The 23,905-nt window shown below is 42.4% G+C and overlaps 1 protein-coding gene and 1 non-coding gene across 4 annotated transcripts; both read left to right on the top strand.

The window, feature by feature from the left end:
- The first annotated feature begins 1,946 nt into the window (after positions 1-1,946).
- Positions 1,947-23,669, top strand: PPP1R8 (protein phosphatase 1 regulatory subunit 8). Of its 3 annotated transcripts, XM_038531391.1 has the most exons (8): positions 1,947-2,011; positions 5,804-5,864; positions 8,546-8,817; positions 11,632-11,785; positions 13,304-13,524; positions 15,029-15,173; positions 19,524-19,588; positions 22,208-23,669. In XM_038531391.1, exons 3-8 carry the CDS (start codon positions 8,689-8,691, stop codon positions 22,559-22,561), a joined length of 1,068 nt encoding a protein of 355 aa, XP_038387319.1. In that variant the 5' UTR covers positions 1,947-2,011; positions 5,804-5,864; positions 8,546-8,688; the 3' UTR covers positions 22,562-23,669. The 3 variants fall into 3 exon arrangements, with proteins under 3 accessions (XP_038387319.1, XP_038387321.1, XP_038387320.1); XM_038531393.1 differs by lacking the exons at positions 1,947-2,011; positions 8,546-8,817 and adding an exon at positions 3,704-3,851 and having other exon boundaries at positions 11,710-11,785; XM_038531392.1 differs by lacking the exons at positions 1,947-2,011; positions 8,546-8,817 and adding an exon at positions 3,707-3,851.
- On the top strand, positions 7,352-7,517 carry LOC119870569. Its single transcript, XR_005356236.1, has one exon.
- Positions 23,670-23,905: the final 236 nt, after the last annotated feature.

Raw genomic sequence — 23,905 nt, 5'->3', positions numbered from 1 at the left:
TTATTCATGAGAGGGATCCCTGGGTGGTGCAGCGGTTTAGCGCCTGCCTTTGGCCCAGGGCGCGATCCTGGAGACCTGGGATCGAATCCCACGTCGGGCTCCCGGTGCATGGAGCCTGCTTCTCCCTCTGCCTGTGTCTCTGCCTCTCTCTCTCTCTGTGTGACTATCATAAATAAATTTTAAAAAAATTAAAAAAAAAACTGTTATTTATTCATGAGAGACACACAGAGACACAGGGAGAAGCAGGCTCCATGCAGGGAGCCTGATGTGGGAATCAATCCCGGGACTCTGGAATCATGCCCTGAGCCAAAGGCAGACGCTCAACCGCTGAGCCACTCCGGGATCCCCCAAAGCTTTTGTTTTTCATCACTAAATGCAGACCAGAACCCAACTCATATTTCAGTCTATCCTGTTTCCTAGGGCTAGGAATCACCTGCTTCTTCCTGCTTTTCTAAACATGTTAAGTGTATCTCTAAGTTTCACAGGATATTTCAGTATTGTTTTCCAGTGCTATGAAATACAACTTTAGACTCTCCATTTAACTAGGATATAGTGTGAAGGGTTTTGATACCCAACACCTGATCTACTTTTAGGCCAATTGAGTAGTTTATTTTAATACTGAAGCAAGGGCAGCCTGGGTGGCTCAGTGGTTTAGCACCACCTTCAGTCCAGGGCATGATCCTGGAGTCCCAGGATCAAATCCCACATCAGGCTCCCTGTGTGGAGCCTGCTTCTCCCTCTCCCTCTGCCTATGTCTCTGCCTCTCTCTCTGTTTCTCTCATGAATAAATAAAATCTTTAAAAAAAAATAATACTTAAGCAAAATGAAATTTGGTTGAGTACAATGTAGCACTTAATTTTTAAGAGGTAAACTTGAAATGATAGGATTTTTTTAATGTTGGATTCTGATTATGGACTAAGTTTTGACCAGCCCATGAAGAAATGAGAAAAATGTAGTGGGCTTTTTAAAGTACTGTCTTGAGTCTGAGATAATTTGACCTTCCAACTTTTTAAAAAGGACATTTCAAGACTATAAAAATGAATAGGTGGTGATGTCAGAAGTCTTCATTTTTAAATCTCCTTAGTTGACAAAATAAAAGTTGGCACCACTATATTACTTTTTTCCCCCTGGTCCATGACATCTTTAATGTCTATGAGACACTCATTTAGACTAGCCCATCACTTTACAATTGAAGCAGCTGAAGCCAGGAATGGTAGTCTAATACAAGAATTTAAAGGCTAGAGGAAATGCTCTACATGTGCATGGTCATTTGTGAAAATATTTGAGCCCTTACTACCAGTAATTTACTATGTTAAATATAAAATTTATATGTTCCTGCCTCCTTTTTATGGATCAGGAAAATGAGGCATAGTAAGTAATCTGCCCATAGGGCCACACAGTTTAGGAATGATGGAACCAGGATTTGATCTCAAGCACTCAGACTTTAAATCCACACCTTGAGACATACTACACTGCATTTTTGCATCACTGATAGAACTGTCCTGCTCACCTCCTCTTTCATGAAGCATTCTCTAAAAATCTGGAGTAGTGACAATTTCTGCCCAATCTTTTCTTTGGTCAGCACCCTGTGAACTTTTCATTCACCACCCTGCTAAATGAAGCCTCTTGTTTGTAGTATCCATTTACAATCACAATTTTTTTCAGCATCTCCATTTGATCACTCATAAATAAAAGATGTTTTAAGAAAGTTTTCTGACATCAATATGCTTCTAATATCTCTAGGTTCTCTTCTACAGAGGTCTCAAAGTCTAAGAAATTAATCTTAGTTGAGATACCAAAATCCCAAGGCAGCTGGCCCATCAGGTTTTCCATTTCAGGGACTGCTGCCCTTCAGTTTGCTGATCTATACTGACATCATTGGCGCCCAAACAAAGAGCATTTTGCTTTATAAGACCTAGGTAAATGTAAGGTGCCATTACATCAGAAGCCAGTGTGAATGTCAGCTGTGCTGGAAACAAGAAACATGGCCAAGGAGTGAAGAATTATAAGGGTAAGAATATAGCTTTAGGTTTCTTAGGTGTATAATCAGCACTAGAAGGAATTAAATAATGGACTACAGACAAACTGAGTAATTGAAAGGCAGAGTTGATAAGATGTTATCATGTCACTGTTACCTAGAAGTGGCTTCAGTACCACCTTATGCCTGAAAAGGGCATGGAACCTAAAAGTCCTGGACAATCTCTGTAGATAAAAATACCTCATTATTTTCTGTACACTCAAAACACTTGAGAATAATTCCTTCTCAAGAATCATGTACTTGTGCTCAAAGGACGACTGATAGCCTGTTTTCTTGAAACTAAGTTTAGAATGTGTATTTTTCTTATAAGCCTGGTTTTTGGAATCATGTCTGAAAAAGAGAGTATTAACAGGCCATTTGATAAGTGATCCAATCAGCATCCTTGCTGGATAAGTTTACTGTGCTTTTGAAGGTCAGAGGAAGAGATAAGTCTTCTGCCTGCCTAAGAATTTAAAAATCCAAGTTAACATAATGCTGCAGTTAAAGTTTGATGCCTTGGAGATGTCAAAAGGGCAAACATCAGGCTGATGTTTGATTTAAAAATCCAAAGGACCAGTGGCAGGGAATCAAAAGTAACTCCATCATAAAGATAACTTGTGGTGCAGTGCCTGTTTTTGGGTGAACAATAATTTTGCAATTGGTGTCTTTAAAAAAGGCCAGGTGATCCTCTCATGTTTTCTACAAAAATGAAAGTGTTGGGAATCAGTCGTGTGCTAATAACAAATCTAACTATCAACATCTAAGTATAAGAGACAGTGGTGATTTAAAAGCATCGCCTTTGGCATCATACAGATTTAGGTTCGAATCCCACTCACCACTTGTTCTAGGGTTAGACTGGATAACTCAATTTCTCTGAGCCTCCCCTCAGGAATCGTTATACCTATCTCAACAGTGTTTGAGAATTAAATGAGACGATCTATATAAAACACCTACTTGAAAAAAACAAGCAAGCAAACAAACACCTACTTGCCCAGATAAGTCAGCACTCAATAAACCCATTACAACGAGACCCCCTGCTACTGGTCTCTCTCAGACAGCGGTAGGCCTAGGGCAGGCCTGAATCCCAGCGTTTCCTTGCACTCTCTAATGACTATGACCAAAATTTTAAAATCCAAAGGGGCCACAGTTTAACTATTTCATTCATGCACAGTTAAGATTTGGACGTCTTCCTTCTGATAGGATCCACCCTTTGCTGCAGTTTGTCCAGTTTTCATAAACAAACTAGATGATCCCCTAAAGTGGCCTCCCAGACAATCTACAGAAATCCTCAGACCCAGATTTGCATTAGAAAGGGGAAGAGCGTGCATGCAGCTCTGCGGAGAAGGTCCAGAAGAAGAGAAATGATCACCCCATTCTCTTAAATTCTGCCCTCTAGCTTCTCTCCAGATTGGGGTGGAAACGCTGATGGTGCAAGGGCAGGGTCCCAAGAGTTTAGAGCCCAGGAGCGTGTCTGGAGAACGCAGGGAGACTGATACACCTTCTTACAAGCCCCTTTCCTTAGACACTTCCCGGCCAAGGAAAGCCCTAGCCTGCCAAGACTTTCAGAGAAGGCCAGCGATCTCAAAATACCAAAAAAGAACTTAAAAATCAGTCCCCAGCCTCCACTACCACTCAGACACGTCCCGTGCGTGCGTAGGTGTACGTGCGCGCGCGCGCGAGTGCGTCCGCACAGACTGATGGGATGCCGCCTCTCCCCTCTGGGTCTTCCAGTTTCCCGGCGTGCTTAGGGCCCGCCAAATGGGAGGGGGAGACGCAAGATGGCGGCAGCCGCGAACTCCGGCTCAAGCCTCCCGCTGTTCGACTGTCCGACCTGGTGAGTGGCGGGGCGGCCAGGGCTGGAGTGGCCTGGCCTGGCCTGGCCTGGCTTGGCCCGGACTGGCGGGGCTACTCATTTCTCGCAGCAACCCGAACGGTTCAGAGACCCTGGAACTGATTGAGGGAGAACTGTCCGTCGGGCCGGGCGGCGTGTGGAGGAACCGGGAGCCTGGAGCCCGGGCCCAGAAACTGAGGAAACCCGGACTTGGGGGCTCTGAGGTGCTCGCTTAGGCAGTCCCTTGGGCGATCAGCCGGCTGCCGGGGCGCTTCGGGGCCTTGGCCGCGAACTTACCCCAACTCCTGACTGAGTGCCTGGTGCTCTTGTGGAGCGCCGTACCTGCCCCGCTGCTCTCCGTCCCGAGCGCGCCCGAGCCAGCTTCCCGGCCCCAGCCCAGGCTCAGTGCCCCGCATCCCTCTGTGGTCGCTGCATCTCCCGTGCGGTACTTGTTTCCCGCAGACTGGAAGCGCCCTGAGGGCAGGGACGGCTCTGACCCACCTCGCAGCCGGACACAAGTGGGCATCAGTCATTGTTGGGATGAACCCCTTTCAAGCCCTTTCAAGCTCTCGGAAATGATGGGATGATTTAATTTAGTCTTTGAGCGGAGTATGAGGTGAATAAATATGAATTGCCCTACAAGGAGACCGTCCGAGTTAGAGCTATTTCTGCTGTAGCTCATCACAGTTTATGCATTATGCGTTTCCCTTTCCCATTATATTGAGATCCTCAAGGGCAAGGGCTGTCTGATGCATCTTTGTGTTCCCAGCTCCCAGGCCTAAGCCAGGCACATAGTAGGAGTTCAGAAAAGCATATTTTGGATGTAACATTTAACATTCCTTTCCCTTTTCAGGACAAAATGGGCTTTTGTCGAATGCACTGCCCTTTCAGCAGCTGCCATAGAGGAGTTGGGGCAGGATTGTGAGATTATTATGTTGCATCTTCAGTTAGATGGATGAGGATGCGTATTGTGTGTGTGTGTGCGCGCGCGTGTCTGTGCGCGCGCGTGCACGGGGCGGTGGGGGGCAAATGTAGGGACTCTGGCAAGATTGTTCTTTCTTCAAACTTAAAAGGAGCAAAGGTCAGAAGCAAGTGAGAGTGTGGCTGTTTTCTGGGTCCCTCTGCGTTTTTTGGTTTTTGTTTTTTGGTTTTTTTTTTTCACCCAGTTGCTTCAGTCTACAAATTGTATGTCCGTTTTGGTCCCTTGCTGCATTGATTTCAGAAGTTAGACCAGATCTGTAAACTTATATTTGGGAGGGACTATTTGAGAATCACCTACCATTTCTTTAGAGTCTGGTATGTACCAGGCACTGTTTGGTGCTTTGACATATCATGCAATACCTTGAATAGTATTATAGAAATATAGAGAACAGTTCCCCTTAAACATGCCGTTGTAGAAAGACCTGTTCAAGGGTAACAAATATCTCTTGTATTTATTGGTACCTGGTTTTATGGGCATGCTTTTGGATTGCCCTAGCCCCCTAAATATGCACCTCTGATTTGGTCTCAAAGCTCAGGATAGAACCTTATGTTTATTCTGTGATAAGACTAATCTTGATCAGCCCCAAACATCAACTGATTTATTCTACCTTTATATGGTATTAGTGGTCCTGGTAAATCAGATTCAAACTCTAAGTAACCAGACTACCCCAGCAATAGTACTTGGACTCTCTGTGCTGCTTTTTCTCTGAGGTAGATACTCAGTGTTAAAATATAGGTTTCTTTGGTGCTGCTCTAAATACAGATCCAGTAAAGTCTGTTTTAGAGCAATTGAATCACTGGGGAAGTGTCAAATGTAGAAAGGAGCTGTAATAACAGTGAAGTAGATGACATTTCTGCTTGAACATGAACTAATTATAGGCTGGTAGGAGAGCTGCATTGTTGAATGGGACAGTGATTGTAAATGGCATTTACAAACTTATGCTGAAAATACTTTTCTCACTCTTATTTTTCAGGGCAGGTAAACCCCCACCTGGTTTACATCTGGATGTAGTCAAAGGAGACAAGCTAATTGAGGTATGGAAATACATGTCTTCCTTTTTTTTCTCATCACACTAAACATTTTTGCCAATGACTCACTTTTCCACCCCCTCTCCTGTGCTTTGTTTTCCAGCAATGCTACTTTCGTTCATCCTGATTTTTTTTTCCTATTAAAAGCACATGGTGATATAACACATTCAAACCTGGTATCTCCCACAGACACTGAGTTTTTTGTGACTTCTCTCACCTTCCAGATGAAGGATTTTAATTGATCATAGGCTTATAGATCCCCATCACACTGGACTTTGTGAATTCTGAGTATATGGAGTTGTATAGAAATTCCAAGATATGCGGTAACTGAAGAAGAAAGAATGATGTAGATTGTGTTTCACTTTTAAGTTGCATTTATGCAATTCAGGCCCAAGCCCTTCAAAGAAGTATAGTAAGCTAAGATGCTTGCTCAAAAAAGAGAATGGCATGGTGATGAAACTGATTCATTCATTCAAAACACTTATTGAATGAATGCTTACTGTGTGCCAGTCATTGTACTCAGCAGAGGGACTACAGCAGTTAACACATCAAACATGGTTTCTGTCTTCAGATTATCCGGTAGGAAACACAGTCACACAAAAATTACATGATTATGATTGAAATAAGTACTAAACAGGAAAAGTTTAGCAGAATTCCAGCTTTTATACAAGTTTTTAGAATGAACATCACATGGCACTTCATGTATTTTGATTAGCTATTAGGTTGTATACATTTCTTTTAATCCTCATGGTACCATTTACTTACCAAGAAATGGAGATTAAACCCAGTATGACCATGGAGTTGTGAGTCTTCATGTCTTAGAGCAGTTTTATGTTTACTTACTCAGAATTCAGGTTCAAGGCCCTGTTATTTAATGCAGTTGTTTTTCTTTAGCATGTATAGCAAAAATCAAGATATTCCATGGTTAAGCCATCTGTGAGATCTCCTGAAGGAGACCCAGATGTTTTGCAAAGTATTAAGGTAGGATTTGTGAGGAATTCTGTTAACTCATCATGCCCTTTGCCAGTCTCTTTAAAGAGGCCTTTTGTCCTGGGTACTTCTATCTTAAAGGTTCTAAAACATCCAGGTTGTTCAAGGAAATAATTTATCTAAAATGTCTGTAAAATCTTTTTTTACTATAAACTATTCTATAAAATATGGTTGCTAAATAACATGAAGCTTTGAAGATGTATAGGGATTTATTTTGTTACTAGATTAAGTAAATCTTTAATTTGCAATAGAAAGAAGCAGACAATGAGGCATAGCCTTAATGCTAATATCACCTTCCTTTGTAAAATAATTTATATTTTCAAAGCACTCTAATTTGTCAGACACCCCTCTGATTACTGGTTTCCATTAACTGATCATGTTTTCTTTTAGTGCTCTTAGGTATGCTGAATTGCCATACAGTTGTCAAGTTACAATCCTTAGACATCACTGTATTGCTTCTGAGAGGAATAGACATAAGATGTGCTTATTTTTAAGGATTTAGGCAGCACTTGATACTAACCGAGCTATCTATATCCTAGCCTTGTGCCAAAGGCTTGTGATGTGTTGTGATAGCTGGGTTTAAGAAGTGCAATATTAAAACAAAAGCCATGAGTCTTTTAAGCCCAGTGTGTAAAGACACACTCTGAGTTATAACTCAGAGGCACAACTGGATAGTGGTATTAGCCATACCTAGTGAAGAAATTGTGGTGTTAGTGACTTTTAAAGGCCAGTGCATTATTTCATTCACTTGACATTGTTGAAGAATTAACACATTTCCTTCTTTTTTTTTTTTTTTTTTAAGATTTTATTCATTTATTTGTAAGAGACACACAGAGAGAGAGAGGCAGAGACATAGAAGAGGGAGAAGCAGGCTCCTTATTATAGGGAGCCCGATGTGAGACTCAATCCCCCGACCTGGGATCACGCCCTGAGCCAAAGGCAGGTGCTCAACCTCTGAGCTACCCAGGCGTCCTCATTTCCTTGATTCTAAAACATACTATTATCCTCATATATTTGAACTTTTTGTAATTGAGGTGTCTTTAGTAATGAATGTATATATATATATATTTAATTTAGAGGCCCTTTCTCCTCTTTTCCCTCTCTTAATACTTAAGAGAGGTATGTCTGGTATGTCTTTGGCTCCTTACAATTATAGAAATTTGGTCAATATTATAGTAGAACCCAGGAGTGGGTGATGTTATACATTGTTTCCTTGAGACTAGCCTATGAGCAATGTAGTTAGCAAATCTAAGTTTTTGCAGACATAATCTGCGTGCATATAAATATGAATGAGAAATGCCATGAGATTCAGCCTGTGTAGACACTAGCTGGAGAGAACAAAATGTTGAAATTTCAGGGCTCTCTCAGTTCTAAATCAATGTCTTATTTGTAACCCAAATCTTAATTTGGAGATGACATGGGGATGGTTGAATGAGCTGTCAGGCTGTTGTTAAATCTTGGTGCTCCATAGTGGTACGGACCTGGGACAGGCTCTGCTAGCAGCAGATGGGCACTGTGGGACAGTTTCCCAAAGGTGACCCACATACCTAGGCTAGCTTGAACCAATTGAGCCTTAAGGCTAAACTTGAAAGAGACTAGATAAGTGATAGTTAACAGAAAAATTAAGAATGTGACCCATAGTTCTTATTCATTTCTTAAAATGTTCCTTGCCTTATGGTGCATTTTTTTTTATGTAGGTAGAGTGAAGAAAATCTATAATGTAGTGCTTAAAAGAGCTTGGACTCAAGTAAGACAGACCTGAGTTTCTAATCCAGCTTACAAATACAATAGTGTCCCCCCTTATCCAGTTTTGCTTCCATGGTTTCAAGTACTGACACAGATGATGATCCTCCTGACATGTTGTCAGAAGGTCAGTAGTGGCCTCATGCTGTGTCACAGTGCCTGTTTCATTCACCTCACCTCATCTCATCACATAGGCATTTCATCATCTTACATCATTACAAGAAGGGTGAGTACAGTACTATAAAATATTTTGAGAGAGATACCACATTCACCTTAACTTTTACTACAGTATATTGTTATAATTGTTCTATTTTATTATTGTTAATTTCTTACTATGTCTGATTGATAAATTAAACTTTATCATAGATATGTATGTATAGGAAAAGACCCAATATATGTAGGGTTTGAGATTATATGAGGTTTCAGGCATCCACTGGGGATCTTGCAATGTATCCCCCATGGATAAGGGGGCAACTACTGTGTTTAGCTGTGTGAACTTGAATATGTTACTTACTTTCTTTGTCAAATTGAATTTGCCTCAATTTCGTCATCATAAAAATAAGAATAAAAGTATGGACCCACCCCACGGAGTAGTTGTGGAGATGAAGTGACAGCAGGAAACTTAGCAGAGTGTATGGCACTTAAGTGCTCAGCAGTTGTTACAGTATCAGTTTGAGGTATATTTCTGGATTCATAAGGGGAACACTAAAACATAGAGGAGAATAGTGGCCCACTGTGAGTTCAGTGACACAGCTAGGAATGAAATCTAAGCCTCTTGAGTCCTAGCCTGGTACCATACTAACTTGACTATTTCTTTCTTTTTTTTTTTTTCTCTAAATTTTTAAAAAGATTTTATTTACTTATTCATGAGAGACATCGAGAGAGAGAGAGAGAGGCAGAGACACAGGCAGAGGGAGAATCAGGCCCTATGCAGAGAGCCTGATGTGGGACTCGATCCCGGGTCTCCAGGATCACACCCTGGGCCGAAGGCGGTGCTAAACCGCTGAGCCACCCGGGCTGCCCTAACTTGAATTTCTTTACTCAGCTTTGTGCTTTCTTCTTTTGGGGATTTTAGGAGGAGTGTAGTGTGAAATATGAACTAGAGCTTAAGGAGACATTGTGTGTAAAGGAAAAACATAACATATTCAAGTTGTAGATTTCTAGTACTGGGAGAAGTGTTAGCAATAATTCATTTAGAATCCTTCATCTATAACAGCCCAATCTACAACCAATCAGCAAAGGCTTTACTGATCCAGGATTAAAAGAAAAATAAGAGTGGGGCACCTGGCTGGCTTGGTGGTGGAGCATGCAACTCTGGATCTTGGGGTTGTGAGTTCAAGCCCCATGTTGGGTCTAGAGATTACGTAAATGAATTTTTTTTTTTAATTAAAAGAAAAATAAGGACAATATTGTGAGTGTTCCATAAAGCTAAAATGAGCTCAAAGAATGTCCTTTATCTTTACTCTTCCTACTTATCTGGTGTTGAAATGACCTTTCTTTTATAAAATGATTTTTTTTTTTAAATTTTTATTTATTTATGATAGTCACACAGAGAGAGATAGAGAGAGGCAGAGACACAGGCAGAGGGAGAAGCAGGCTCCATGCACCGGGAGCCTGACGTGGGATTCGATCCCGGGTCTCCAGGATTGCGCCCTGGGCCAAAGGCAGGCGCTAAGCCACTGCGCCACCCAGGGATCCCTATAAAATGATTATGATGATACTAATTGGTGACAGTTTTTTTTAATGTCCTTATTTGGCAAAATAAAAAGTTAACAATGTTACATCAGCTTCTTCTCCCCATATAATTTTTTTACTAATAGTCTGCTGGTCTGTGAAATCCTCCTTTCTGCTATGATATTGGGGCATTCTATAGTTTTGGGTTCTTTTTAGTGGCATAGCAGTGTCTAGAAACATTTTAGAGCTCTTCTCTTAGAATTGTTTTAGACCCATTGCACATTGTTTAGAATAATGGCATTGCATGCAGGTCATTAACACTTGAGTTCAAATCCCAGCTCTGCTGCTTAACCAGCAGAGCCATCTTGGATGAGTGACTTCATCTCTCTCAATCTGTTTCTTGTCTTTAACAGTAGAGGTGATACTTGTTTCACAGAGATGTTTTGAAAATTAGATGAGTTCATGCTTAAAATGCCTAGCAGTAAATAGTCTGTCAATACATGTTAACACCAATACGTTTCTCCCCCAAACCTAGACAGTCTTTGCCCCATGAAGTAGTTCTATGTTTTGACACAGCAGATACTCATGTAGAGTTAACTTAGAATAATATTTTTTTTGTAGCCAATGGAGTTAGATTTAGGTGCTCATACAATGATATCTAATGTAATTGCACTTTCTAAAGAGGGTTCCGAAAATACTTTGGGGCTATGGCAGCATGATTAAAATATGCATAAGTATTTATACCCTTTTCCTTTCCTAGCCAATTGTTAATACTCATTTGAATGTAAATTTTCTAAACAGTTTTATTACTTTGTAGACACGCTTTTTTTTTTTTTTTTAAGATTTTATTTATTCATGAGAGAGAGGCAGAGATACAGGCAGAGGGAGAAGCAGGCTCCATGCAGGAAGCCTGACGTGGGACTTGATCCCGGGTCTCCAGGATCATGCCCTGGGCTGAAGGCAGCGCTAAACCACTGAGCCACCCTGGCTGCCCTGTGGACATGCTTTGTACTTGTTTCCTGGTTGACCTAAAATTAAGATCCAGTGAAATCTTAAATTCCTAATGGATAGAAGATAGCCACTCCCACAGGCCACATTCATCTAATAGAATTAAGAAAAGTTCTTTTCATACCAACATAAGACATTAAACCACTGCATTTGGGGAGATTAATTGCCATCCATCCCCCAAAAATGCTAGTAAATTGTTCTGAGCTCTTTATCTTGAAGAATAGTGGGAAATAGTTTTGTTTTTACCTTGGTAAGAAATTTTATCTATTCAAGATTCTCTGCTTACTAGATTAGAAGAATTTTTGTTAAATCCTGTTGAAACAAGATTTAAGTAATATTTAATTTAATATTTATTTAGAAACTGATTATTGATGAGAAGAAGTATTACTTATTTGGGAGAAACCCTGATTTGTGTGACTTTACCATTGACCACCAGTCTTGCTCTCGGGTCCACGCTGCCTTGGTCTACCACAAGCATCTGAAGAGAGTTTTCCTAATAGATCTCAACAGTAGTAAGTAACTCACATCCTATCCTTTTTCACACATTCCCTTTGGGGTAATGTGAAAATGCTCTTTGGGTTCTTCAGTTTTGAAATCATGTTTTATTGTTTATAGGGAAGAAGTTTATGTTTGGTTTTTAAATCAGCTCTTCTCTCTTTCTGAGGTATCTCCTATTTTCCTGAAATAATTGATGACTGGAAAGAGAAGAGGGTTTTGGGGAGTCATGTCCTGGAAAAGGCAATAGGTATATTCAGAGAACCCCAAAAAAGATACCCAGGAACCAGGGGCTATGGGAATTCAGGTGTTTATAGGACTGCAGTAAAACTGTCCAGTTAAAGCAGAAGCTAAGGAGGGTTCCATTAGAATTAGTATTAGAATTAGTGGTGCAGAACATTAAAAAATACTTGCTTTCAGTGAAATTAAAATTTTAATTTTAAAATTTCAGTTTTTAATTTTTTTATGATGGGTTCTTTATTCCAGCTACATTTTGCTTTGACTTGCTAATAATACCAATTTTTATTCCATGAGCATATTCCAAGTTAAGATTTTCAACTTTGCCAAAGATAATCCCAGAAAAGCAATTGAGACTTAACTGCATGGGGCTCTAAAGTTTGTTCATTCTGCCCATGTATCAATAGAGTGTAAAATGTAAAGGCTCAGGAGGTGGGGGGTAGGGGGTGGGGTAACTAGTGACAGACATTAAGGAAAGCACGTGATGTGATGAGCACTGGTTGTTACACACAACTGATGAATTATTGAACTCTGCATCTGAAACTAATGATGTACTATATGTTGGCTAATTGAATTTAAATTAAAAAAACAAGTGTAAAGTCCCCTGCTCCTGGGCTGATCATGTGCTGCTATTTATCCCCTCTCTAATACACACACACACACACACACACACACACACACCCAATCTGCTTATATAATGGCGCCTTGTCTCACAAGTACTTACTTGCAAATTTATCTCATCTTTCTCTCCATTTTATAACATGCAGAATGCAGACATGGAAAAATATTCACACTCTCCAGTAGGATATTGGCTTTCCTTGGCATTCATATTGGGCCTATTTTAGCCAACATCCTTTATTGTCCTGGAGAAAACCCAAATATAACTGCCACCAGACCAGAAGTTCTTATATTCCTTATACTTGGGGATGGAGAGGTCAGAGCACAGCAATGTCTGTCTTCTGCCTTGTGGGGCATGGCTGTTGCTGGGTTGGAGCCATTTCTGCTGGAGCCAGAATGAAGCCAAAGCTGTCTGGCAGCAGAGAGCAAGCAGTGGTCTTTGTTATATGGGGTAAGGACATGTCTGAAGATGTGTAAGAAATCCACTGAAGAGATTTAAGACTCAGTGAAGAATTTCCTTTTCATTGTGACCAATGACAAGAGATGCAAAGTGGACCCAGTGCTATTTTCATTTAAAAAAACAAAACTAATGTGCTGGGAGGAGCTACTCACCCTCCTACAACTCTGGTTGGTTTTTGTTTCTGTTTTCTCTCTTATATTTCTGATTTGATTATTCCCAGCACACGGCACTTTCTTGGGTCACATTCGGTTGGAACCTCACAAGCCTCAGCAAATTCCCATCGATTCCACAGTCTCGTTTGGCGCATCCACAAGGGCCTACACTCTACGTGAGAAGCCTCAGACACTGCCGTCAGCTGTGAAGGGAGATGAGAAGATGGGTGGAGAGGATGATGAGCTCAAGGGCCTCCTGGGGCTTCCAGAGGAGGAGACCGAGCTTGATGTAATTCCACGTCCGTCTATGGCATTATTTTGTCTTTTGGGACTCTGGTTTTTGCAGTATGTAGCTGTTCTGAGTAGCTTGAAATACCAGTGACTTAGAATCAGGAGGTTTTTCTTGAGCCCAGTAGTGAGCTTTGCCATTTTGCCAGGACATTGTGGCCTGATGTGACACACCTGGAACAGCTCTGCTGTGTACACTTGGCTGTGTCCAGCCAGACCTCACAAGGAGTTCCTAACAGTAGACCTTCATGGTCTTCTCTGCATCCTCACTGGATATTAGAAGCCAAGGCTGGGAGTTACATTTCTAGAGCTGCACGGTCCTATGCAGTAGCTACTAACCACACTTCTGGTACTCAGTAGTTACATGTGGCAGGTGACTACCATATTGAATGGCAAGGATATAGAACATTTCCATCACCCAGAAAGCTTGGTTGGATAGCACAGGCTTAGAGAAACTGAAGCTTTCATTCAGTTATGTTGTTTTTGTTTTTGTTTTTTTGATATGGTTCAAATAACCTAAGAATCTTCTGAATAGAACTAGGCTGCTTTTGGTCTTAGAGGCCTAGCTGCCCTCAAAGGCCATGAATTTTATAAGATGTAATTTTAAAGTGCTAAAGTTTTCCTTTTCTAGAGGCCAGCCCCAGTGGTTTGTGATGCAACTGTTGTCCTTTACATGTCTGTTGCTACACTGGTGTGATTGGTCTATTCAGGTGGACCAAATGCCAGCATGTCCTTAACTTTCTTCATGCATTTACCTGTTGTTCATCAAGGCAGTTTCCCAGCTCTTGGGAAGAAAAGTACAGCAGAATCGTTATAATTTAGAAGTTACTTTGTTCAAAAGAAGTAGCCTCATAGCAGGGCACCTTGCTGACAGTCACTCTTACCCATTTCTCCTCCAGGTTGCTTCTGTGCTTCCCTGTCTTTTAGGTTCAGTTTGTTAGGTCCTCCCTGGGTCTTGATTCTCAAGACATTTGGAATGTCTCTGACTGCAGTGCAGATTGGAATAAGTCCAGAGGTTTGGGAAGAGGCAGGCAGCAGTGCTGAGGCCAAGTTAATCATTGAAATAGATAGGTGGTTATGAATAGAAATGGGGCCATATACAGGGACAGGGAGTGACAAACTATTAGTGCCAAATATTAAATGCACTGACCCTGTACTTCTGAGCTTTAGTAGGGAGGGCTGCGGAAAGAACCTGTCAGTTGCCCTCTCTCATCTCTGTTTCATTACTTGAAGGCAGTTCAGGGAGTTCATTCTGGTCACATTCTTTAATTTGCAGCATGAATACATGATAGTCTTTCTTTCCCCCCAAGACACAGAACCTCAACTCAAAGATATTTGCACAGACAATCTGTTCTCAATCCAAGGTTCTTTTTTGTCTCTTTGTGACCATCACTGCCCCCTAGTCAGTGAGGATGTTCCATAGTCTGTCAAAAGAGGCTTGTTAATAGTATCCTTCAGATTTCCTGTGTACTGACTCCTGTCTGTCTGTGTGAACCCTGGCCCAGAACCTGACAGAGTTCAACACTGCCCACAACAAGCGGATTTCCACCCTGACCATTGAGGAGGGGAATCTCGACATTCAGAGACCAAAGAGGAAGAGGAAGAACTCGCGGGTGACTTTCAGTGAGGATGATGAGATCATCAACCCAGGTGAGGTGTCTTCCTAGTTTCTTCCAATGAAAAGGTTGTGATCTCAGAGAGTAGTGTGCACAATGTGTAGGTTAGTTGTAATGTTTCTCAACAAGGTGTAGGATAACTAGTGCTATATAAAGGAGAGAGGATTCTTACAGGTCGTTGATGGAGTACCCTCAAACACTCAAGCATTATCCAGTTGCCTTTTGAAAGAAGTACCCAAAGGAAGGACCCGTGTAATTCAGCAGACAGTGCGAGGCTGTAATTCCCACCTGCTGATCCTGCAAGTCTATATCATAGTGGAGGTTGAAGTAGAGTTGTTTGTTGTCTTACTGTCTGTGGAGTTCTGAGTATGATTGGTAACTCTAAGATTGGAAAACCTATCACCATCAACCGCACTGAAGACTTGCCTCTCTATAAGGATTTAATGCATAGTTTGTATGGAAATGTCAGCAAGCTGAGAGAGCATCTGCTTATGGAAAGGTCATCAAGTTCACCAGTTTGTTCCATCATTCAACATCCATTTATTGGGCTCACATAGTATGTCAAGTTCTCTGGTAGGTAGATGACATCGAGCCAGGAGGTATCGTTTGTATGATAAGGATAGAATTGAGATTCCGAAAACCTTGTTTGAAGTCAGTCTCATTGGATGGAAACAAGGATCCCAAACTAACAAGTTGTTTTACTTCCCAAATGAAATACAATGAGAATAACTTTCAGGTCTTGCACTTAGGTTCAAAATATCAATTATTTAAATGCAGAAGATCCATTCCAGTGATAGCTCATGGGGAAAAAATGATCTAGGGAGTTTAGTTAATTGACTGAGTCATCAGGGGGATGTGGAAACTAATCAAGTGCAGCTTAAGTTGCATTAATAGAAGAGTAAAGTTGCATTAATAGACAGTAACCCCACTCACCTATGTTCTGGGCAGACTTCACCCAAACGGGTTACCAAATGCAAGTGCGGCCTCAACTACCAAATGTGTTATGTAGTCCTGAGGGAGGAGGAGACTCACAGCTATGGAAAACCATCCCCCAAATGCTGAGAATGTAGGGGAGCCATGCTTGAGGAGGCACAGCCACTGTAGTTTGGATATTTGCAGGACTGACCTTAGAGGAAAAGGAATAAACAAAGCCAGAGCCAGTGAGTAGAAGTATTTAGCTCAGCATAAAAAGCAACAAGGGCAGCCCCAGTGGCACAGCAGTTTGGCGCCGCCTGCAGCCCGGGGTGTGATCCTGGAGACCCAGGATCAAGTCCCATGTCGGGCTTCCTGCACGGAGCCTGCCTCTCCCTCTGCCTGTCTCTGCCTCTCTCTCACTCTCTCTGAATAAATAAATAAATAAACCTTTAAAAAAAAAAAAAAAGGCAACAACAAATCCTTCATATATTTAGAAGAATTTAAAAAGAGTCCTATGAAAGATCAAGGCATTCGCTCGTTTGGTGTGTGGATAGAGAGGATTACTCTCCAGGCAGTGAATGCCCAACGGAAGTGTTCAGGCAGGGGCTGAGTGACCTATTGGGGAAATTTATTCCTGGGCCCCAGAACCTATTGAATAAGAATTCCTAGGGGTTGGACCTAAAAATTTATAGTTTTAAACAAGCTCTTATTTGTACTGATGAATAGCCAGCAATTTGGGAATCACTGGACTGGTCAATCTTAAATATGTTTCAGAACTCAGAGTCTGATTTGCTCTGTTTTTCTCTTTGAGAATTATTGCCCTGAGGGAACCTGGATGGTTCAGTCAGTTAAGCATCCTACTCTTGGTTTGGGCTCAGGTTATGTTCTCAGGATCGTGGGATCAAGCCCCTTGTTGGGCTCTGTACTGAGTGTGGAGTCTGCTGGCATTTCTCCCCCTCTGTCCCTGCCATCACTGTGGTTACACTGTCTCCTCCCTTCAAATAAAAATAAATAAATATAAATAAGTAAGTAAATAAATAATCATCTATCTTTTTTAAAAATTAAAAAAAAGAAAAAAATATTGCCCTGGAGCAGAATGTGTATTCAGACAGAGCCTAACATAGCCGTTAAGAGGACCTGAGTGTGAAATGGACCTTTCCACTTAGTAGCTCTGTGACCTTGACCAAGTAACTGAACAGATATTGGCCTCACAGGATTGGTGAGGCTAAACGATTAATATATGTACAAATGTACAAATACTTTAGATCAGTGCTCGGCAATCTGTAAGCCCTTGGCAAATGTTAGCCATTATCCCCATTGTCCTCAATTACCACTTTTGTGTTTTATCCACACAACCTTTTCCTATACCAGAAGTAGACTTAGCAGGGAATTTGTCAGTAGATCTTTAGGGGCAGACATCTCATGAAATGGGTGTATCCTCTTTCTTGGAGTGGAATGACTAAACATGAGGAGAAGGTGAGAAGCCTGAGCACCATTCAGCCAGCACGGCACAGGACAAGGAGCCCTCAGAGAGTTAGCCCCACCTCTCCAGAGGCCTGTTGAACATGTGGAGTGCATACTCCATTAGCCACTCCTCTTGGGCTCCGGTTGCTATTGTGCTTCATTTAGCTTTCCTTGCTGAAGGGATGATTGGAACAGGGCTCCTATGGGGATGAGAAAAAAGGTAAGGATGCCTTTTATAGAAACCTCATCTCTTTCCTGATGAGCCTGGATCTTTTCTTCTTTCTTCATATAAAAGTCATTCATTTGTTCATTCACTGAACAAAGATTTGTTGTGAATGTAATGCCAGGGTATATTCTTTGGAGGCATCCTAATATGTGAAAAACCAGACTTATTAAATAAGCCAGGGATTAATTATTCAAATAATGAATCTTTGTTTTCCAAAGGGATTCGTAGGAGTGTTTCTTTGAATAGCAGACACCCTTTCTGCATTTAAAATAAGATCTACAGCCCCTATAAGGGAAACTGCTCCTTTCCATCACTATATTAAGACAAAGGGGGCTTGGAGTAGTTTTTTTTTTTTTTTTAAAGGAATTTTATTTTATTTTTTTTTAATTTTTATTTATTTATGATAGTTATACAGAGGGAGAGAGAGAGAGAGAGGCAGAGACATAGGCAGAGGGAGAAGCAGGCTCCATGCACCGGGAGCCCAATGTGGGATTCGATCCCGGGTCTCCAGGATCGCGCCCTGGGCCAAAGGCAGGCGCTAAACCGCTGCGCCACCCAGGGATCCCATAGTTTTTAAATTAATGATAGTAATTTTACCTGCCCGTTTCCACGATTTCAGCCTTCATCGAGAAAGGTCCTGGTCATCCTAGGTTATCCAGCCCAGTTGTCCCCTCTGTACTCCAGGAACACTTTTGCCCCCTTCATTGTACTGTAGCCTGCCCAGCTTTTCAACTGTAAACTCCTTAAAGGCAGGACAGTATCTTGCTCTTTATTCCTGTGCTTGATGTGCAATAAATGAGGCATGAGAGAGTTACAAGCATGTCCCTTACTTGGTCTTAGCACTTTCTTCCTGCAGTGAATGAGGCTAGAAACTTTGTAGGACACAATAACGTGTGTGTAACTTGTGAAAAGGAGCTGCTCCCCGGGCAGCCCCGGTGGCGCAGCGGTTTAGCGCCACCTTGCAGCCTAGGGCGTGATCCTGGAGGCCCTGGATCTAGTCCCACGTCAGGCTCTCTGCATGGTGCCTGCTTCTCCATCTGCCTGTGTCTCTGCCCGCCCCCCCCCTCCCCCGTGTGTGTCTCTATCAATAAATAAATAAATAATCTTTAAAAAAAAAAAAAAAAAGGGAGCTGCTCCCCATTCTGCCCAGATAGGGGGCTTCAGATCCCCTGTCTTGATTGTATACAGTTGTTCAGGTCGGAAGGCCAGTTAACTTGGAAGCCCTGGGTCTGAATCTCAATTTCTGTCATTTGGTAATGAGCAGTGGGCATCGTCAAGGTGCATGGTATGTGACTACTCCTCATGTGTCACATGTCATTGTTTTATCACTAACATGGGATTGATGAAATCTGCTCTTTGGTTTCTTCCTTCAGAGAGGGACATATATGGAATAGGAAAGAACTTGGGAAGGCAGTACACTGCAGTGTTCCAGAGCCCAGGCCTGTTTCTGACTGCTTTGACTCAAATCCTGGTCTGTCCAGTAATCATACTGGGGAGTCTGCTGGGGAGTCATGCTGAACCTTGCATGGTGACTGGACCAGGCACTTCACTCCTCTATGCCTGAGCATGTGTGTTAGATGTTAGATATTGACTCTAGTCGTCCTCATCTTGTGGAGTTGTGAGGATTTAATGCAGTGCCAGCACTCAGTAAGCACTTGAAGTGTTAGCTGTATTTTACTGTTTTAATATGAGTTGTGATTACTTTGTTTGCAGTGGGCCCTATTGCCTTAATCTTCCCAGCAGAGTATCAAACTAACCCAGCTCTTGTGTCTTCTGCAGAGGATGTGGATCCCTCAGTCGGTCGCTTCCGGAACATGGTGCAGACTGCTGTGGTCCCCGTCAAGGTAGGAAGCACATTGTAACAGGATTTGAAATGCCATACAGTCTAGTTTAAAAACCCACTCTATTACACGTGTAGGTAAATGTTAGTTTTAAGCACGTTCTCTATAGGGCATCTGGGTGGCTCAGTTGGTTAAGCATTTATCTTCAGCTCAGGTCATGATCCCAGGGTCCTGAGATTGAGCCCTGTATTGGGCTCTCTGCTTAATGGGGAGTCTGCTTCTCCCTCTGCCTGCTGCTTCCCCTGCTTGTATGTACATGGGTGTGTGCTCTCTCTCTCTCTCTTTCTGTCAAATAAATAAAATCTTAAGAAACAACAACACACATTCTTTGCTCTTCTCCTATTTTTCATCATGTGGAAATACTTTCATTCCACCTGAATCTAAGGGATCTGGAATGCCATAGAAAGACTGCAGGTGACGGGCCAGCTTTATGCTGCGTGTAAATTATGGTGTGCTGGGAGTCTCAGCTTACCTCCCAGCAGGGTGCAGAGAGGCCCACTTTTTTTTTAGCCTTCCCTTTTGACTCCAAGTAAGCTATTAGGCGAGGAAGAGGCATTGTTGCATTTCTGCACAGCACCTCCAGCTTTGGCCATGCCTTTGTGTTGTGATTGGGAATGACACAGATAGGAAAGGCAGCCCAGATCTGGATTAGGCTGAAAGATCAGGTGTGTTGAAGAACCAAGAGGTGGAAGTTACAGAGATGGTCTGATTGCTCAACATGTGGAAGAATTATTTGACAATGTAGACTGTCCAAAGGGGGCAGATGGCCCATTGAAGTAGTGAGATCCTTGGGAATTAGAGATATTCAGGAAGTGATTGGAAGATGCTAGTCAGATGTACTATAGAAAGGTTTATTAAAACAAAAAACAAAAAAACTTCAGGGGCATCTGGGTGTCTCAGTCAGTTAAGTGTGCAACTGTTGATCTTGGCTTAGGTCTTGATCTCAGGGTTGTGAGTTCAAGCCCTGCATTGGGCTTCATGCTGGGGGTAGAGCCTAGTTTGTTTGTTTTAAAATTATTTATTTATTTTTTTTTTTAAAGATTTTATTTATCCATTCATGAGAGACAGAGAGAGGCAGAGACACAGGTAGAGGGAGAAGTAGGTTCCATGTAGAGAGCCCTATGTGGGACTCGATCCCAGGACTCCGGGATCATGCCCTGGGCCAAAGGCAGACGCTCAACCACTGAGCCACCCAAGCGTCCCTAGAGCCTACTTAAAAAAAAAAAAAAATCTTTATGGATTGTATCAAACTAGATTGATTAACTATGTCAAATTTTTGGTTAGTCTTTTTTAATCCAAAAGGGGTAGAGGGTGGAGGGGGATCTTGCGTGAACATTCATAAGGCAGTGTGAAAAAGTACAGATGGAATGTTTTTCCATCTTCATAGCATTCATGTGACATTTCTCCTAGAGCTCTTTTTCTCTTTTTGCTTCTTCCTTTGAAATGTTCTGTTGTCATTAAAGTATAAAACCAGGGCCTCCTGGGTGGCTCGTTCAGTTAAGTGTCTGACTCTTGATTTCAGCTCAGGTCATGATCTCAGGGTTGTGGGATTGAGCCCCTAGTCGGGAGCTTGCCTATGATTTCTTCTCTCCCTTGACCCCTCTCTCCACCAACCCAAAAAAGTATAAAACCAGCAACGGGGCAGGCACCTGGCTGGCTTGGTCAGTAGAGCATGGGACTCCTGATCTCAGGGTCGTGAGTTTGAGCCCTACTTTGGGTGTAGAGATTACTTTTTTAAAAAAGTATAAAAGCAGCAGATATTTTTACTTGTTTGTCAATTTTATTATGATATAATTTATATACAATAAAATGCATACATTTTAAGTTTGTAGTTTAAGTTTTGACAAATATATACATGTGGGTAACCACCACTATACTTCATATATAGATTTACATCACTCCAGAAAGTTCCCTTATGTTCTCTTGCTGTCAGCCCCCGGCACCCAGTAAACTACTTCCCATCACTGCAGATTTGTTTTTGTTTCAGATTAATGTTTAAAAATCAGGCAGTCAACAAGATACTTTTTATTTAAGTACTTAACTATCACCTATTATCACCTCTGCTTCCTAAAAGGGTGTTTTAATGTCAAAAGGAGAGGGAGGCTATGACTTTGAGATAAAGAGCAATCACTTAAACTGGACAAGTTTTTTTTTTTTTTTTTTTTTTTTTATTTATGATAGTCACACACACAGAGAGAGAGAGAGAGAGAGGCAGAGACACAGGCAGAGGGAGAGGCAGGCTCCATGCACCGGGAGCCTGATGTGGGATTCGATCCCGGGTCTCCAGGATCACACCCTGGGCCAAAGGCAGGCGCCAAACCGCTGCGCCACCCAGGGATCCCTAAACTGGACAAGTTTTATGAAAAGCTTATACATTGTCTTCACTTTTCTCAGGATGGTGAGCCCTTTGTGGGGAGCAGTGTTTGGGGGCCACCATGTTAGACAACAACTGTCCCATCTCTTCAGACCCTGAGATTTCAGGATAGTGAAATAAGTTGTCCTGGGAAGAGCAAGCCAAGGGATTGGGGCCTTCTCCCAAGTTTCTAGGGATGGCTTAAAGAAGGCTAACTAACACCCTCTTGTGCCTCACCTCTTGCCTCCTTTGTTCCTTCTGAACCACAGAAGAAGCGGGTGGAAGGCCCTGGCTCCCTGGGCCTGGAGGAATCGGGGAGCAGGCGCATGCAGAACTTTGCATTCAGTGGAGGACTCTATGGGGGCCTGCCCCCCACACACAGCGAAGCCGGCTCCCAGCCGCATGGTATCCACGGGACAGCACTCATCGGTGGCTTGCCCATGCCATACCCGAACCTCGCCCCTGACGTGGACTTGACTCCCGTCGTGCCGTCAGCAGTGAACATGAACCCTGCACCAAACCCTGCAGTCTATAACCCTGAAGCCGTCAACGAACCCAAGAAGAAAAAATATGCAAAAGAGGCTTGGCCGGGCAAGAAGCCCACACCTTCCTTACTGATTTGATATTTTTGGTCATGGAGAAGGGTGGGATTGGGTGGGAATTGGGTGGAAGGGTGAGGGGGGAGCTAATGAACTAGGGAGAAAAACTTTCCATGTGTGCGGTCTCGTCTTTCAGAATGTCTCCTGGGGCCCTAACCATGTACTATTAAAGCTGGGGGTGGGGTTGAAATATCCCATAAAGACCTGTCTTCAGAACACTTTGAGTATAGAGCAGTATTTCCTATTTCCTGCTAGGTAGGCTGCCCTGGCTCTTTCCCAGTCCTTCCATTACCTCCTTTTCTTTTCTCCCTCGTTCTAGGGTCATTTTGATTTAAAGTCCCGTACCGTGGGGGGAAACTCCAGGCCCTCAGGGTGGGATCTAGAGCCGTGGCGGTGGCAGCAGCATCAACCAGCCTGTGGGTCCAGCAGCCTGATTTCTGTTTATTGTCCCTGTAAGTCCCAGATAGCGAAGGGGTTGCCATGGATCCCAGGTCGGTCAGAAGAGGGTTTAGAATTCTTTAGTTAAACTAAGGTTTCGACTCTATGTTTGCCTAAGTCACTGGTTTTGAGGTCCAATAGTTAGGCTTTTTTCTCTTTTGTCCTTTCTGTTGGAATGAGAACATTTTGATTTTCCTTCATCTGTGACCAGCGCCCATAGACATGGGTGGGTAGTTTGAAACTTGAGTATTGTTGGCACTTCACCTGTTTCTCTTGTCATACCTGAGTGCTCTACTTGCCGAAGTTTCTTGTTTGATCCCAGAGTACTGTCCTCTAAGGTGTTGCTTTCCTTTTCAAGTGTGTTGTGAAGGCAATTTTTTAAGGATATGACCAGTTAGAGCAACAATTCCAATTAAAAAGGAAAAGATTTTACTTTGCAAGTAACTGATGTCTTTAAGAGGACATTTTTAAGTGTTGGTTCAGAGGCTCTCCCCTCCTCTACTGAGAGCTCTCCTAACCCAGAGCTCCAGGACTCGGCCCAGCTAACAAACGTAGGAGACGAAGGTAGCAAACAGTGATATGAGCTTTGTACAGAGATTTGTACATTTGTGTAATAGGCCTTTTCACGCTTTATGTGTAGCTTTTTACCTGTAACCTTTATTACATTGTAAATTAAACGTAACTTTTGTCATTTCGTGCAGTCTGTGATTTGTCACCATCAAGGATTCCCGCTACCATCGGGAATGTTTGTCAGAGGTACAGCTATCGGGCTTGGGAGGTGATGCTCTGGCCCCATTTTATTGCCACAAATAAAGATGCCCCCTGCTGAATGTGGAAATTCTAATTAGAGATTCCAGTCCCCAGACTGAAGCCTCACTGAGCAAAGTGGGTTAAGAGGTGCCTGGTGCCCTTCATCAGGAGGCAGAGCCA

The sequence above is a fragment of the Canis lupus genome, chromosome 2, assembly GCF_011100685.1.
Source record: "Canis lupus familiaris isolate Mischka breed German Shepherd chromosome 2, alternate assembly UU_Cfam_GSD_1.0, whole genome shotgun sequence".
Lineage (NCBI taxonomy): Eukaryota > Metazoa > Chordata > Mammalia > Carnivora > Canidae > Canis > Canis lupus.
This window is presented reverse-complemented; position numbering and strand designations above follow the sequence as displayed.